At 48.2% G+C, this 14,308-nt stretch overlaps 1 protein-coding gene across 1 annotated transcript in view; it reads left to right on the top strand.

The window, feature by feature from the left end:
- LOC142095292 (uncharacterized) overlaps positions 1-9,584 on the top strand; it is a 59,392-nt gene extending 49,808 nt beyond the window's left edge. The window contains exons 3-4 of the mRNA XM_075178249.1: positions 2,014-2,184; positions 5,839-9,584. Of these exons, the coding sequence (XP_075034350.1) occupies positions 2,037-2,184; positions 5,839-8,780 (3,090 nt within the window). The 5' untranslated portion in view covers positions 2,014-2,036 and the 3' untranslated portion in view covers positions 8,781-9,584. The remainder of the gene's footprint in view (positions 1-2,013; positions 2,185-5,838) is intronic.
- Positions 9,585-14,308: the final 4,724 nt, after the last annotated feature.

The raw sequence follows: 14,308 nt of genomic DNA, 5'->3' as shown, positions 1-14,308 counted from the left end.
CTGGTCTTACATCCCTTAGTGTCTGCATGCTGCCACTTGCAGCAATCCCCCTTCTCTCCAGGGGTCTCTGCTCTTACATCCCTTAGTGTCTGCATGCTGCCACTTGCAGCAATCCCCCTTCTCTCCAGGGGTCTCTGCTCTTACCTCCCTCAGTGTATGCATGCTGTCACCTGCAGCAATCCCCTCATCTCTCCTGGGGTCTCTGCTCTGGGGACTCTCCCCTTATTCAGGGCACACGTTACTTGCCCTTGTGCAGCCAATGCGCTTGCGCTCCCAGACAATACCGGGGGAACCTGGGACTTCCTCCTTCTTTAGTCCCAGATCCCCAGCTGTCACAGCACTTTTCTGGTCTCTGTGTCTCAATGTTTCTCTCTCACTGTGTCTTAATTTCTCCTTCTGTCTCCCCACACTTTTCTCTGCCTTAATCCTCTCCAAACCCCCCTTGCTGACAGCCTCTCTTTCTTCTCTCTCTTTCACTAGCAGACTGGGCTAGGTTGTCATCATAGCAACCAGTCTGAGCCACAGCTCTTACCGCAAACATCTGACGCGCCGCCCCGGTGACCCCTGCTTGTAGTCACTGGGGTGCGTGGTGTACTAAAACACCACTTGGAGGTGTCACATATATATGCAAAATACTTATATCAGGACTGCATTAGCAAAAATAATGAAATCATAAAAATATTCAAAAGCTTTTAGAAAAAGTGATATGGTAGGGTACTTATCATGATTTTAGCTGGTAGCTCCAATATTTACCGTGACCGGTTGTAAAGTACCATGTGACTACGCTTTTGAATGTACGACATTCATGCTTAGGTGTTTTAAAAATGTATTTTTTATAAAGAATAATAAATTTACAGTAATAGACACGCATCACTTTCCCTATAAATGATCCTCAGTGGCACGAGACACAGAACCTCTGACAATGAGCGAGCACTCTTGTTACTGCAGCAATGCACCCACTATTACAGACCTCCAACCATCAAAAGCCACTGATACACTCTGCTCTGTATGTGTGTGACATTGTTTATACAGTGACTCATACATGTACAATTTGATGACCTTGGGGGTTGCGTAGAGCTCAGATAGTCAGGGGGCACCTAAAGCGCAGAATGAGTGACATCATTTCACTCATTCGGTGTGTTAAATACTCCAACAACACTCACACATGGAACGCTGGCTGCTGGTTCCCCATGTCGATGTTCCTAGGAGAGGATGTCACTCCCTCCTGGTAAGGTAACCAGCGATGATGGGGGTGCAGGGGGAGGGTTGGGTGTTGCCTGGGGCACCCCCAAGACTAGAGTCGATATAAATACACACACAGATTAAACCACATACACATATAGATACATCTATGGATGAATTGAAGTTTCCAATATATAATAACTTATTCTTTACTAAAACCCATAAAACTCTAACAAGAAAAAAAATCTTTCAGCAGGCTGAGGCTTCTCAGGTTCAAGCTCTGCCCCAAAAACTGCAATCATTAAGACCAAAGTCCTAGGGGTAAATGTATTATGGTCCAGTTTTTTCATCTCGCCGGAAATCGGCGAGTTTACAGCTAAAATTTAAAGCGGCGCTGGCTTGTAAAGGCAAGTTTGCCTTTACAAGCCAGTGCCGCTTTAAATTTTAGCTGTAAACCCGCCGATTTCCGGCGAGATGAAAAAACTGGACCATAATACGTTTACCCCCTAATGTACACATTCCTTACACACAACAGATGTGACGTCACATGCTGTGGTTAGGTCCAGCTTCTGCAGTACCATGGACTCAGATTGCTGCCATTTAAATAATGTAGTCTATACAGTTAAAGGTCTGAGCAGCTACGTAGAACAAAAGATCATCCCTTCTAAACAGTCCCTACTTCCTACTCAGTCCTCAAATCTCTATTACACAACGTAATTTGCAGCCCACCAAGACTAGACCATATGATGCTCTTATATATCTTTTGAAATATTTCAAATAATTGTTTTTTAATGTCAGTGTGTACCTGATGAATGGGATTTTATATTATAGGTGTCTAGCTTCCTGAACAGATTATGGATCTGACATTCAATCAGTCAAGGATTATTGGCTCTGGGCGGTCACATGGAACAGTGAACACAATGACCATGGAAATGCCGGCTCTAGGACGCCCGTTCTCTCTTGGGATGCTGTATGATTGTTGTAGCGATAAGATCATCCCAGGTAAATATACTGTATAATTTATGCTTGCTAGTCAATATTACATGTCCCAAATCCTTGATTTTCTGTTCTTCTTAATGAGTTGAGTATATGGATAAATTATCTTCCTCACTATATACCTGGTATTATTATTATTATTATTATTAATTTTTATTTATAAGGCGCCACAAGGTGTCCGTACCGCCGTACAGGAACAAACGAATTACAATACAATGGGAGACAGCACAGTACAGTAAACACAGTAACTCAGTAAGCTCACTGCACAGCTAGAGAGGGCGGGGAAGGGGGAGGGAGGATCCGCAAACGACGGGGCCCAAGAAGGAGGGCGCGGAAGACAGGGAGACCCCCAGGGGGGAGGAGGGAGCGAGAGTGGACGTGGGGTGGAGGACCCTCGAGGAGGAGGGCTAAGTAGCTGGAGAGCAGAGTTAGAAGTGGTGGAAACAGGAGGAGAGATGGCCCTGCTCAGAGGAGCATACAATCTAAGGGGAGGGGTGGACAGACAGAGAGACGCAGGGGATTGAGGGAGAGTAGAGAGACGGAGGCAGAAGATAAGGTAGGAAGTTAAGTGGGAGACTGAAAGTCTTTAAGAAAAGGGTGGGTTTTTAGGGCCCGTTTGAAACTGGACAGATTAGGGGAAGTTCTGATGGAGGGAGGGAGCTTGTTCCAGTGGAGGGGGGCAGCGCGGGCGAAGTCTTGGATACGCGCGTGGGAGGAGGTTATAAGGGGGGAAGAGAGGCGACGGTCAGAGGCAGAACGGAGAGGGCGGGATGGAGCATGAATAGAGAGGAGGGTGGAGATGTAGGGCGCAGTGGAGTTGGCGAGGGCCTTGTAGGTGAGTGTGAGGAGCTTAAAGAGGATTCTGAAGGGGAATGGGAGCCAGTTAAGGGCTAGGTAGAAGGGGGAGACAGAAGAGGAGCGACGAGAAAGGAAAATAAGCCTAGTGGCAGCGTTAAGAACAGATCAAAGGGGAGTGAGATGAGAGTGGGGGAGGCCAGTGAGGAGGAGGTTGCAGTAGTCCAGGCGGGAGATGATCAGAGAGTGGATAAGGCATTTGGTGGCATCTTGGGAGAGGAAGGGCCGTTTGCGAGCAATGTTACGCAGCTGGAAGTGGCAGGATTTAGCAAGAGAGAGGATGTGGGGGCCAAAGGAGAGAGAGGGGTCGAGGATGACACCAAGGCAGCCAAGTTGGGGGACAGGGGAGATAGAGGTGTTGTCGACAGTGATGGAGAGGTCAGAAGTGGATGAGGTATGAGAGGGAGGAAAAACTATGAGCTCAGTTTTGGCGAGGTTGAGTTTGAGGAATCGAGAGGACATCCAAGAGAAGATGGGAGAGAGGCAGGCGGACACCCTAGAGAGGAGGGAGGGAGAGAGATCAGGAGAGGAGAGGTATAGTTGAGTGTCGTCAGCGTAAAGGTGGTAGCTGAAGCCGAAGGAGCTGATGAGTTCACCCAGGTTGGAGGTGTATAGAGAGAAGAGTAAGGGTCCCAGAACAGAGCCCTGAGGGACCCCAACTGGACGGGGGGGAGAGAGACCCAGAGGTGGTGACAGAGAAGGATCGGTGAGTAAGGTAAGAGGTGAACCAGGACAGGACTGGGCCGGAGAGGCCGAAAGACTGGAGGGTGTGAAGGAGGAGGGGGTGGTCAATGATGTCGAAGGCTGCAGAGAGGTCAAGGAGGATGAGAAGGGAGAAGTGGCCCCTGGCTTTAGCAGAGAGGAGGTCATTGGTGACTTTAGCCAGGGCAGTTTCAGTGGAGTGGAGGGGGCGGAAACCAGACTGGAGAGGATTAAGGAGGGAGTGTTCAGAAAGGTAGGAGGTGAGACGGCTGCAGACGAGCCTCTCGAGAATTTTGGAGGCAAAGGGGAGAAGAGATATGGGGCAATAGTTCGAGAGAGAAGTGGGGTCGAGATTAGGTTTCTTAAGAATGGGGGATACGAGAGCATGTTTGAAGGAGGAGGGGAAGATGCTAGAGGAGAGGGAGAGATTAAAGAGGTGAGCGAGGTGGGAGCAGGTGGTGGGGGAAAGGGAGCAAAGAAGGTGGGAGGGGATGGGATCCAGGGTACAGGTAGTGGGGGGGAGGATGAAATGAGAGAGTGGACTTCCTCGCCGGTGGTGGGGCGAAAGGAGTGGAGGGGAAGTTGGTTGGGGGGGGAAGAGTGGGAGGGGTGGAAGAGAGAGTGGAGGAGGAGATTTCAAGTCGGATGGCCTCGATTTTAGAGGAGAAGAAGGAGGCGAAATCGGAGGCAGTCAGGGAGGAGGGAGGGGGGGAGGGGAGGGGGCCAGGAGAGTGCTGAAGGTGGCGAAGAGGCGGCGGGGGTTAGAGGACTGGGAAGAGATGAGGGATTTAAAGAAAGATTGTTTAGCGAGTGAGAGGGCAGAGCTGTAGGATGAAAGGATGAATTTAAAGTGGAGGAAGTCAGCCAGGGAGCGGGATTTTCTCCAGTGACGTTCGGCGGTACAGGAGCATTTTTGGAGGAAGCAGGTAAATTTTGAGTGCCAGGGTTAGGGTTTGGAGCAGCGGGGGTGGACGGAGTGGGCAGGGGCGACCGCGTCCAGAGCGGAGGTGAGGGTGTGATTGTAGAGGGAGACTGCCTGGTTGGGGCAGGCCTGGGAGGAAAGGGGAGAAAGGAGGGTATCGAGAGAGGAGGACAGAGAGGCAGGGTCAAGAGCGTCGAAGTTGCGTATGGACAGAGTAGGTTTGGGCAGGGGGAGGGGAGCAGGAGAAGAGGAGAGAGAGAAGGAGAGGAGATGGTGGTCGGATAGAGGAAGGGAGAGATGGAGAAGTCGGAGAGACTACATAGGTAGGAGAAGACAAGATCAAGGGAGTGACCAAGGCAGTGGGTAGCGGAGGAGGTCCATTGGGTGAGACCAAGGGAGGAAGAGAGGGTGAGCAGTTTGCTGGAAGCAGGGTCAGTGGGGTTGTCGATGGGGAAGTTAAAGTCATCGAGAATGATCGAGGGGAGGTTGGAGGAGAGGTGGTGAGGAAGCCAGCTAGCAAAGTTGTCAAGGAAGAGGGAGGTGGGGCCAGGGGGGCGGTAGATGACAGTGACGCGGAGGTGGATGGGGTAGAAGAGGCGGGTGGAGTGGGCTTCAAAGGAGGAGAAGGAGAGGGAGGGTTCAGGGGGAATGACACGAAAAGTACAGGTGGAGGAGGCCCACTCCACCGCCTGGGCGGGCACCAGGCCTGGTGGAGTGGGTGAAGGAGAGGCCACCATCGGAGAGGGCAGCGGGGGAAGTAGTGTCAGAATCGGAGAGCCAGGTTTCAGTAAAGCAAAGAAGGTTACTGTCACAGAGCAAGAAGTGTCTCTGTCGCTCTCCTCCTCCTCCTCTTACAATTCCTCAATTCTCTTCTTATTACTCCAATTCCCAAACTCAATTTCAGCCTCTTCTGATCTAGTACTGGACTTATCCCTCCTCTTTTTAACATGCAATCGCCCTTTCTTTCTATCTTTATCTATATTTCCCATTTCTTTCATCCTCTATCTTTATTTATGTTCTTTTTCCTCTGTCGTAGTGCACTGGTATAGATATAGCTTGTTCTTACTAGCAACTGTTTTTGTTTGATAAATTGTAATACAAAATATATTATACAATACATAGGACACCATTGAATTGTTTAGCATGGATGACGGTACTGTATATATTTTGTTATTATACAGGTGTCACTTTGTGGGACCAACAAGCATTGAGAGATAATGTGGCATCAACACCTAAACCAAAGACATCATTTGAATTTATATCTTCAGACACTGTTTCTGATAAATCATCAGCTCTAAATATGACAGGATCTTTGAAAGCCAGTTTCATCTCTGGTCTGATAGAAGTTGATGGATCTGCAAGTTACCTTAATGACACCAAGACATCTAACAACCAAGTCAGAGTCACTCTAAAATACTCAAGAACTACAAGGTTTGACCAGCTGAGTATGGACCATCTAGGAGTCCAGAACATGACTTACCATGATGTGATTGACAAAGAGACGGCCACTCATGTGGTCACTGGGATTTTATATGGTGCTCAGGCTTTCTTTATATTTGATCGTGAGGTGTCTATATCAGAAAAAAAACAGGATATACAAGGAAATCTCCAGGTCATTATTGAAAAAATAGTTTCAATTGAAGAAGAAGGAGAACTGAACATGAATGATAAAGATAAGGAAGATGTTAGAAAATTTAGCTGTAAGTTTCATGGAGACTTTGCTCTGGAGAGAAATCCGGTCACTTATGAAGATGCCATAAAAATTTATACTGATCTCCCGAATCTACTAGGAGAGAATGGGGAGAAGGCCGTACCTGTGAAAGTCTGGCTGTATCCACTGAGCAAACTGGACAGTAAAGCTGCCCAGCTGGTTCGAGAAATTAGTGCAAATCTTGTATTCAAGACAGAAAAGGTGATACAGCAAATGGTAGACGTTACCATACAGTGTAATGATCTGATGAAACATCCGGCTGGAGAGACCTTTCCAGACATCAAGAGTAACATCATCCAGTTCAGAGAGCAGTGTGAGCAATTTACACTCACATTTCAGAAGCAACTTGCACAAACCTTACCCTCTATTCGTGGGGGGGGATTAGAGGAAGCTGCACTTGGAGACATTTTACTTAAAATAAAACAATCTCCATTTGATAATCTCCATATTACAAAGTTTTTGAGCAGAAAACAACAGGAGATGAACATTGTGAGTTCTTATCTGAAAGTGCTGCCCAATATAAACATATTACCATCTGAGAGTGAAATAAATAGACTAATTTTTGACCCAATGATTGAATATGTCGTGTGTTATAATTTTACATCATTAAATGAAGAGGATACATATCTATCTGATATATGCGATTGGCTCCAAACTCCTAAACAAACTGTCTATGAAAGTAAAAAGATCTCACAATGGTTCAACAACAAAGATGTCTCTAAAAGGGCCAGGAAATGTGTGAGAGCGTTTCAAGAAATTGCTGAAGTCAATGTATCCCTGGAAGAGACCCTATTCATTATCTCATCTGTCCCAGACCAACGTAATCCTGGAGTTTCTATCTATCTGTATGAAGATGGGGATTTGGTGAGTACAACATTTGAGCCACCAACTAAACCTAATCTTCCAGTTATCAGCGGTAGGACCCATGATAGTATGGATCTCATCATCAATCCTGCAGACTATGGGAAAGAGTTCATAGAAGGATACAACATACAGTATAGATCTGCTGAGGAGGAGACCTGGACCACTTGTATAACAAAGGATAACAATGAGAAGATCACAATTACAGGATTAAGACCTAATACAAAGTATCAGTTCAGATACTCTGCAGTGTGTAAACCAGGACTCAGTGCAGCCAGTGATGTTACAGAAGATGAGAGAACCCTTCCCACTAGTCCACCTGAAGTCACACAAGTCACTGCTGAACCATCATCTCTTATACTACACATCAAGGAACCGACTATAATTGGAGATGGAGCAACAATACAGGACTATAAAGTTGAATTCAAAGAGGAAAAGCAAGCAGGGGAATGGTTGGAAAATAGATCAGGAAAGAAAGTAGAAAAATGTTCAATTGAGGGGCTAAATCCCATGACATCCTACAGTATACGTGTCTCTGCCATTTGTGGTGACTGTGGGATCAGTGCTCCAAGTGATAAGATTGTAGTTATGACAAAAAAAGAAAAAAACACTAATCTGAAACATCAACTCAAAGATAATAGTATGCTAAGAAAAGAAAAGGAAAAAGGAAAACCTTCTGTCTATCAGCTGAAAACATGTCTGTGTGATTCTGGATATCGTAAGTACAGCTTGGGAGAAGAAAACCTTCAGATGCCCAATAAAGTGATTCTATTATTAGGATCTACAGGAACAGGAAAAACAACACTGATCAATGGAATGGCCAACTACATCTTGGGTGTGGAATGGAAAGATAACCTTAGGTACAAACTTGTACACAAGGTTACAAATAAATCTCAAGCTCACAGCCAAACCTCTGTAGTTACAGCCTACAAGATGAATTATGAAAGTGGGTACCAAATCCCTTATTCCCTCACCTTGATAGATACACCAGGATTTGGAGACACCAGAGGAATAGAACACGACAAGAAGATCACAGCGGACATTCATACATTTTTTACAGCTGACAATGGTATTGATCAGATCGATGCTGTGTGCTTTGTAGTTCAATCTTCTTTGGCTCGTTTGACACACACCCAAAGATATATTTTTAATTCTGTATTTTCTATCTTTGGAAAAGATATCAAAGACAACATATTTATTCTTATCAACTTCTCAGATGGTGCGAGACCTCCAGTACTAGAGGCTATTAAAGATGCTGACATCCCCTGCCCTCTGGACAGTAATGGTGACCCCATTCACTTCAAGTTCAACAATTCAGCTCTATTTGCCAACAATCAAGGCAGTAATGTGAGTTTTACTGAAATGTTCTGGAACTTGGGAGCGCACAGTATGAAAACATTTTTCATCCATCTGAGTAAAATAGAAACCAAAAGTCTGAAGTTGACCAAAGAAGTTCCCAGGGAACGGAAACTGCTTGAGATTACTGTGCAAACTTTACAGACACATATAAAGCTTGCACTAATGAAACTGGATGAAATAAGAAATACATAAGAAGCTGTGAAGCAGAACAAGGATCGTATGGCTGCAAATAAAGACTTTGAGTATGAGGTAGAGATAACTGTTCCAGTACAGGAAGAGATATCAGGTGACTTCATAACAAACTGCCAACAATGTCACTTTACATGTCACTATCCCTGTATGATTCCTGATGACAAAGACAAGCATGGGTGTGCTGCTATGCGTGATGGATCCTGTATACAATGTCCAGGTAAATGTGTCTGGAATGTTCATTTCAATCAAAAATATAAGTGGGATTATGTGACTAAAAAAGAGAAAAGAACTTATGAAGAGCTGAAAAAAAAATATGAAGCAGCTTCTGGAGAGGTGATGACTGTAGAAAATTTGGCCAAAAAACTAAACGTGGATTATCGTAATGTGAAAGATGCAGTATACGTTCTTATTAACAATTCTTCTCAGAGTCTGAAGCGTCTCCGTGAAATCGCTCTAAGACCAAACCCGCTGTCAACCACAGAATACATTGATCTGATGATACAGAGTGAGGAACAAGAAGCCAAACCAGGATATCAGGAGAGAATCAAGTCACTGAAGGAGGTCAGAAAAGGTGCTGATTTGTTAGAGAAAATTCAGAAAGGAGAGGTGGTGCTACCTGATGATCAGGGAAATATTCCCAAAAATTATCTTCTGAGCACTGCAAAAAATCTAAAGAATGTGGTATATTCCTTCTTCAACCACAATAAAAAGTAACATACACTCACTTCAATATGGTACAAACAAGAGATAGCGCAGAAGAGTCTAAAGCTCACATCCAGTAAGTCTCACATCCAGCGCATCTCACATCCAGCACCTCACATCCTGCACACCTCACATCCAGCACACCTCACATCCAGCACACCTCACATGCAGCACCTCACATCCAGCACACACCTCACATCCAGCACATCTCACATCCAGCACATCTCACATCCAGCACACCTCACATCCAGCACATCTCACATCCAGCACACCTCACATCCAGCACACACCTCACATCCAGCACATCTCACATCCAGCACATCTCACATCCAGCACATCTCACATCCAGCTCTCCTCACATCCAGCACACCTCACATCCAGCACACCTCACATCCAGCACACCTCACATCCAGCACATCTCACATCCAGCACATCTCACATCCAGCACATCTCACATCCAGCACATCTCACATCCAGCACATCTCACATCCAGCACATCTCACATCCAGCACACCTCACATCCAGCACATCTCACATCCAGCACACCTCACATCCAGCACATCTCACATCCAGCACATCTCACATCCAGCACATCTCACATCCAGCACATCTCACATCCAGCACACCTCACATCCAGCACACCTCACATCCAGCACACCTCACATCCAGCACATCTCACATCCTGCACACCTCACATCCAGCACATCTCACATCCAGCACATCTCACATCCAGCACATCTCACATCCAGCACACCTCACATCCAGCACACCTCACATCCAGCACACCTCACATCCAGCACACCTCACATCCAGCACATCTCACATCCTGCACACCTCACATCCAGCACATCTCACATCCAGCACATCTCACATCCAGCACACCTCACATCCAGCACATCTCACATCCAGCACCTCACATCCAGCACATCTCACATCCAGCATCTCACATCCAGCACACCTCACATCCAGCACATCTCACATCCAGCACCTCACATCCAGCACACCTCACATCCAGCGCATCTCACATCCAGCACATCTCACATCCAGCACATCTCACATCCAGCACCTCACATCCAGCACATCTCACATCCAGCACATCTCACATCCAGCACATCTCACATCCAGCGCATCTCACATCCAGCACATCTCACATCCAGCACATCTCACATCCAGCACATCTCACATCCTGCACACCTCACATCCAGCGCATCTCACATCCTGCACACCTCACATCCAGCGCATCTCACATCCAGCACATCTCACATCCAGCACATCTCACATCCAGCACATCTCACATCCAGCACATCTCACATCCTGCACACCTCACATCCAGCACATCTCACATCCAGCACATCTCACATCCAGCTCTCCTCACATCCAGCACATCTCACATCCAGCACATCTCACATCCTGCACACCTCACATCCTGCACACCTCACATCCAGCACACCTCACATCCAGCACATCACAACCTGCACACCTCACATCCAGCACACCTCACATCAAGCACACCTCACATCCAGCACCTCACATCCAGCACACCTCACATCCAGCACACCTCACATCCAGCACACCTCACATCCAGCACATCTCACATCCAGCACATCTCACATCCAGCACACCTCACATCCAGCGCATCTCACATCCTGCACACCTCACATCCAGCGCATCTCACATCCAGCACATCTCACATCCAGCACATCTCACATCCAGCACATCTCACATCCAGCACATCTCACATCCTGCACACCTCACATCCAGCGCACCTCACATCCAGCACATCTCACATCCAGCACATCTCACATCCTGCACACCTCACATCCAGCGCATCTCACATCCTGCACACCTCACATCCAGCGCATCTCACATCCAGCACATCTCACATCCAGCACATCTCACATCCAGCACATCTCAAATCCAGCACACCTCACATCCAGCACATCTCACATCCAGCGCATCTCACATCCAGTACATCTCACATCCAGCACATCTCACATCCTGCACACCTCACATCCAGCGCATCTCACATCCTGCACACCTCACATCCAGCACCTCACATCCAGCACATCTCACATCCAGCACACCTCACATCCAGCACACCTCACATCAAGCACACCTCACATCCAGCACCTCACATCCAGCACACCTCACATCCAGCACACCTCACATCCAGCACACCTCACATCCAGCACATCTCACATCCAGCACATCTCACATCCAGCACACCTCACATCCAGCACACCTCACATCCAGCACATCTCACATCCAGCACATCTCACATCCAGCACATCTCACATCCAGCACCTCACATCCAGCACACCTCACATCCAGCACATCTCACATCCAGCACCTCACATCCAGCACACCTCACATCCAGCACATCTCACATCCAGCACATCTCACATCCAGCACATCTCACATCCAGCACATCTCACATCCTGCACACCTCACATCCAGCACACCTCACATCCAGCACACCTCACATCCAGCACATCTCACATCCAGCACACCTCACATCCAGCACATCTCACATCCAGCACATCTCACATCCAGCACATCTCACATCCAGCACACCTCACATCCAGCGCATCTCACATCCAGCACATCTCACATCCAGCACATCTCACATCCAGCACATCTCACATCCAGCACATCTCACATCCAGCACACCTCACATCCAGCACATCTCACATCCAGCACACCTCACATCCAGCACACCTCACATCCAGCACACCTCACATCCAGCGCATCTCACATCCAGCACATCTCACATCCAGCGCACCTCACATCCAGCACACCTCACATCCAGCACATCTCACATCCAGCACCTCACATCCAGCACATCTCACATCCAGCACACCTCACATCCAGCACACCTCACATCCAGCACATCTCACATCCAGCACATCTCACATCCAGCACATCTAACATCCAGCACACCTCACATCCAGCACACCTCACATCCAGCACACCTCTCATCCAGCACATCTCTCATCCAGCACATCTCACATCCAGCACACCTCACATCCAGCACACCTCTCATCCAGCACATCTCACATCCAGCACACCTCTCATCCAGCACATGTCACATCCAGCACATCTCACATCCAGCACCTCACATCCAGCACACCTCACATCCAGCACATCTCACATCCAGCACCTCACATCCAGCACACCTCACATCCAGCACATCTCACATCCAGCGCTCCTCACATCCAGCGCATCTCACATCCAGCACACCTCACATCCAGCGCTCCTCACATCCAGCGCATCTCACATCCAGCACACCTCACATCCAGCACATCTCACATCCAGCACACCTCACATCCAGCACATCTCACATCCAGCACATCTCACATCCAGCACATCTCACATCCAGCGCTCCTCACATCCAGCGCATCTCACATCCAGCACACCTCACATCCAGCGCTCCTCACATCCAGCGCATCTCACATCCAGCACACCTCACATCCAGCGCATCTCACATCCTGCACACCTCACATCCAGCGCATCTCACATCCAGCACACCTCACATCCAGCGCTCCTCACATCCAGCGCATCTCACATCCAGCACACCTCACATCCAGCGCATCTCACATCCTGCACACCTCACATCCAGCGCATCTCACATCCAGCACATCTCACATCCAGCACATCTCACATCCAGCGCTCCTCACATCCAGCGCATCTCACATCCATCACACCTCACATCCAGCACACCTCACATCCAGCACATCTCACATCCAGCACATCTCACATCCAGCTCACCTCACATCCAGCACATCTCACATCCAGCACATCTCACATCCAGCACATCTCACATCCTGCACATCTCACATCCAGCGCATCTCACATCCAGCACATCTCACATCCAGCACACCTCACATCCAGCACATCTCACATCCAGCGCATCTCACATCCAGCACATCTCACATCCAGCACACCTCACATCCAGCACTCCTCACATCCAGCGCATCTCACATCCATCACACCTCACATCCAGCACACCTCACATCTCACATCCAGCACATCTCACATCCAGCGCATCTCACATCCAGCACACCTCACATCCAGCACACCTCACATCCAGCACATCTCACATCCAGCACACCTCACATCCAGCGCATCTCACATCCAGCACACCTCACATCCAGCGCATCTCACATCCAGCACACCTCACATCCAGTGCATCTCACATCCAGCACATCTCACATCCAGCGCTCCTCACATCCAGCACATCTCACATCCAGCTCTCCTCACATCCAGCACATCTCACATCCAGCACATCTCACATCCAGCACATCTCACATCCAGCACACCTCACATCCAGCACATCTCACATCCAGCACACCTCACATCCAGCACATCTCACATCCAGCACACCTCACATCCAGCGCATCTCACATCCAGCACACATCACATCCAGCACATCTCACATCCAGCACATCTCACATCCAGCGCTCCTCACATGCAGCGCATCTCACATCCAGCACACCTCACATCCAGCGCATCTCACATCCTGCACACCTCACATCCAACACATCTCACATCCTGCACACCTCACATCCAGCGCATCTCACATCCAGCACATCTCACATCCAGCACATCTCACATCCAGCGCTCCTCACATCCAGCGCATCTCACATCCATCACACCTCACATCCAGCACATCTCACATCCAGCACATCTCACATCCAGCACACCTCACATCCAGCACTCCTCACATCCAGCACACCTCACATCCAGCGCATCTCACATCCAGCACATCTCACATCCAGCACATCTCACATCCAGCACATCTCACATCCAGCACATCTCACATCCTG

Source organism: Mixophyes fleayi, chromosome 6 (genome assembly GCF_038048845.1).
Source record: "Mixophyes fleayi isolate aMixFle1 chromosome 6, aMixFle1.hap1, whole genome shotgun sequence".
Lineage (NCBI taxonomy): Eukaryota > Metazoa > Chordata > Amphibia > Anura > Limnodynastidae > Mixophyes > Mixophyes fleayi.
Note: the sequence above shows the minus strand (reverse complement) of the source record. Positions and strands in the feature narration are given on the sequence as shown.